Below are 3807 nucleotides of genomic sequence, written 5' to 3'. Positions count from 1 at the left end.
TAAGAAGGCCAGGGGAGGACACACTTGCTGCACATTTAGCTTGGTTCTTAAGGTTCAAAAATCCTTGTGAACTTCCCTCCATAGTAGGGTTCCTTGAGCCCTCCTGGTCTAAAAAGCTGTCTGTTGGGAGCTTTGGTTAGAGAATCCGCGTCAAGGCCCCTGATTTCGGTGAGAGGCACCTGTGTCCACCACAAGGGCAGTGAGTCCAGCAGTGTGGCCACCTGTGGCTGGTTGAAGATGCAGGGACTTGGGAGAGAGACATGAACCCCCACCCGCCGCCCCTCCCCCAGGTCGCCCTCAGCCTTCTCCAGGTTCGGGCCACAGGGTTTAGTGTCAGGCAGGGGCCTGGGTTCAAGCCTCAGCTTTGCCTTCTTGCAGAATGGCCTGCAGTGAGCTCTTGTACCCCCAAGTGCTTGTGTTTTCATGTCGAAAGAGGAGGGAGGGATGTGGCTTTGCAGGCATGCTGTGAAGGGCCCGGTTCTGAGACAGGGGTCCGTAACTCCGGGTAATGATCGCATGGGATAATGTCAGCCGTCGTAGAACAACCCCAAACACGCGCGCACAAATAGCTCTTTTGAGTTTTTAGATTCCCTATTAGGTCCCCTTCACACCCCCAAACCCCCGAAGTCTTTGGTTATCTGGCAAGTACACAAAAGGAAATTGCATGTAACTGACAATAAATACCCAGAAATTCAAAGTTGTGAAAATCAACACTTGAGGAAACATGAAGACAAGAAGTGCACAAAGACAGAAAGGGCCGTGAGCACCCAGCGGCCCAGCCTCAGCCTGGGGAGCAGCGTGGGCAGTGAGCTTGGAGGAACCTCAAGACGCGACTCAGACTGCAGCGGCAGCGGCCATGGCCGGCCCCGCCCAGCAGGGGGCGCTGCCCGCCTCGACTCTGCGCCTTGGCTCTTGCTCTCGATGACAGCGATGGTTGTTTTTCTGATTGTAGATCGAGGAAACCCGGCTGAACATTGACAAGATCTCCGAGCACGTGGAGGGGGCTAAAAAGCTCTATAGCATCATTCTGTCTGCGCCCATTCCGGAGCCCAGTGAGTGCATGGGGCGGGTCACCGGTGCCAGCCAGTGCTTGGGTCAGAGCCAGCCTGGGCTCTTTCCTCCTGCAGGGAGGAGGAGGGAGCAGCTCAGTGACGTCAGGCTGTGGCATCCCGCCTCACACTGCCTGTCAGCTTCCCCTTCACTGAGTCCATCCTCTCCCTTTCCTGCGCGAGTGCTTCTCGCCTACCTCCCTGCCTTGCCCCTGTTCCGGCCTGAAATGCTTTTCCCCTTTTCAGACCCTCCCACTCCACCCACTGTCTGCCACCGTGTTGTCAATGGCGCGTGCGGGATCCCTCTGCCTCAGAAGTCCTGCTGGCTGCCCTTATTTCCCCCAGTAGTTCACGTTTCTCGGGTCTGGTACAGAGCTGTGCTCACATTCCTTAAGGACGGAGGGCAAACTTCACACCACTGTATTACTCTTTAACCCCTTCAGCGGCTTACTGTTTCCTAACGGCTCACTGTTTCCTAAAGATCGAAGCTGGAGTGCGCAGCAGAGCACGTGGGAGCCGTCCGGTCACTGTCCTGGTCTCCTGGTCACTGTCCCCATCACTGTCCCGATCACCGTCATGGTCCCGGTCACTGTCCCCGTCTCGGGCACCGTCCCAGTCACCATCCCAGTCGCTGGCCGACTTCCCTGCCTCGCTTTTCTCCTGCCACCCTCCCCCATGTCACCCACGGGGCAGCCAGACTACACCCTAAGTGCTGTGGCCCCTCACTTCACACATGCCATCACCCACTCTTAGTTTCCTGTTCTGTCTGGCTGACTCTCAGTCTTTGTTGGAGAATCTGCCGACACCATCTGTCTTCAGGTGCCTTCGGGCCTCTGTGGGTGGTGCCTGGCCGCTTCCCCGTGGCTGTGAGCTTGACCAGCTCGTACACCATAGTGCATGTGCTCTCCCCACTGCTGAAGTTTTTGACCTTTTCAACCCCTGGACAGCGAGCCCCTGAAAGGCGGGACCTGTATCCTCTTTGGACGCTTTAGGTTCCAGCTCAGGTCTGAGCTTGTGCTAGGTGCTGAGGGATGGCATTGTTCGTAGTCACAGCTTGTACACCCTAGGGCAGCCCTGGGCACACAGTAGGCATGTCATAAATGCCTCGCTCTAAGTCGACGAGCCTTGGGTGAGATCTCTTTTCGAGATCCTGTAGGACACTCCTCTACCTTCTAAGTTGAAGATTGTTCCTTGTAAAAGCCAGGTTCTCCAAGTCTCAGGCACTGGCAAGTCTTGTTTAAAAGGCAGAGTGTGAGTTCCAACCTGGGTGATTTCATTTTGTAGGTCTGGGAGGGGACCCATGAAAATGGTTTGTAACAGTCAGTTCTCTGTGAGGCTTTCTGGGAAGCACCCCGGGATAAAGGCAGCTGCGTGGGACGGGCGTCTGGGAAAGGGCCACCCGCTCTGTGAGAGCTGTCCCTCACAGAACAACTAGCTTCTAACTGATTCTGCCACCTCTGTTTACCCAGAGACCAAGGATGACCTAGAGCAGCTCACGGCTGAGATCAAGAAAAGGGCCAACAACGTCCGGAACAAGCTGAAGAGTAAGAGGGGGTGCCCCCTCCCCCCCCAGCCCCCTGACACATGGCAGGGCCCAGCTCTTCTGGACCCAGCTCAGCCCTGGGGGAAGTGGCAGCCCTGTTCTGCCTTTGCTTGTGGCTTGGGCACCGTCTGGAACGACTGGAATGACCTCTCATCACCCTGGAGCCTTTACCCACCCTTGAGTCATGGCTGCGGCTGAAGGGGTCCCGGGGCCCAGTCCGGCGGCGCTTGTCCTCTGTCAGCTGTTGAGGAGCTGTGCTACTGTCAGTTCTCAGTCCCTCGACTTTGCTCACGTGTCCTGCTTCCCCTGCCTCCCTCTGGGCGCTGATGAGCAGCCTGGAGTGAGCCGCGTGGCGCCCAGCCCCTGGGGTGGGCTGCATGGTCCCTGCTATAGTCTGCGTCTGGGGGGGTGGGGGTGCATGCAGGGACAGAGGGCGAAGACGGCCTTGCCCAGCCCGGCCGATCATTACTTCCAGAGACACAGACTGCAATGCCTGTGCCGGGGAGGGGGTAGAGGTCTTTAGCAGGAGCTTTGGGGCGATGCCAGTGTGCAGGCTCCAGGCAGGGCTGGTGTCTGCATTCTTGCTGCTCTTCAGCTGGTGGGGGGAGAGCAGGAACCCCGGGAGGTGTTACCCGAGTCACACAGCCCGTGAGTGGCCGGCGGGGCCCTGAGCCTGAGTCTTGAGGTGCAGAGACCCACCTTACCTGTGGTGCTAGCTCTGCTGAGGTGCCTTCCAGGAAGTCCCGGTGCCAGAGCGGTGTCACGGGCATGAGGGACTGAGTGGGAGGCTGGCGGGAACGGTCTTGTCTTAGAAGAGAGCCGAGGACATGTTGCTTGAATTGCCTATCTGCTCGCCAGGCATGGAGAGGAACATCGAGGACTATGAGGTCGGGTCGTCCGCGGACCTTCGCATCAGGAAGTCCCAGGTACGATTTCCTGGGCCAGACCACGCCAGGCCACCGAGGTCCAGCCTTCTCTTTGTTCCCCTTCAGCCAGGGAGCCTTCCCTCCCTCCCCCCCTTCCCCCTCCCCCCCCCTCAGGTTCTCATTTGGAAATGAATTAGTGGGAGAGTCAAGGGAGCCTCCAGGGTGAGGCGGGGCTGGCCAGTCCAGCAGGGCTGGTCACTCACCCCCTCTGCAGGGAGCCCAGCCTGGGACTCAGCCACGCCTTATCTCCAGCTGAGGAAATGGGACCTTAGTTGTCCCTTAGCTCATT

At 58.2% G+C, this 3807-nt stretch overlaps 1 protein-coding gene across 5 annotated transcripts in view; it reads left to right on the top strand.

The window, feature by feature from the left end:
- The window catches only part of STX3 (syntaxin 3), a 29958-nt gene that overhangs the window by 16233 nt on the left and 9918 nt on the right, over positions 1 to 3807 (top strand). For all 5 annotated transcript variants that reach the window (XR_001145482.1, XR_001145483.1, XM_012725582.1 and 2 more), the window contains exons 3-5: positions 953 to 1052; positions 2519 to 2593; positions 3451 to 3518. Coding sequence is in view for 3 of the 5 variants with exons in the window: in XM_012725582.1 (XP_012581036.1) it covers positions 953 to 1052; positions 2519 to 2593; positions 3451 to 3518 (243 nt within the window). In the remaining 2 variants the exon portion in view is untranslated. The remainder of the gene's footprint in view (positions 1 to 952; positions 1053 to 2518; positions 2594 to 3450; positions 3519 to 3807) is intronic.

Source organism: Condylura cristata, unplaced genomic scaffold, assembly GCF_000260355.1.
Source record: "Condylura cristata isolate star-nosed mole 26May11 unplaced genomic scaffold, ConCri1.0 scaffold00015, whole genome shotgun sequence".
In the NCBI taxonomy this organism is placed as follows: domain Eukaryota; kingdom Metazoa; phylum Chordata; class Mammalia; order Eulipotyphla; family Talpidae; genus Condylura; species Condylura cristata.
Note: the sequence above shows the minus strand (reverse complement) of the source record. Positions and strands in the feature narration are given on the sequence as shown.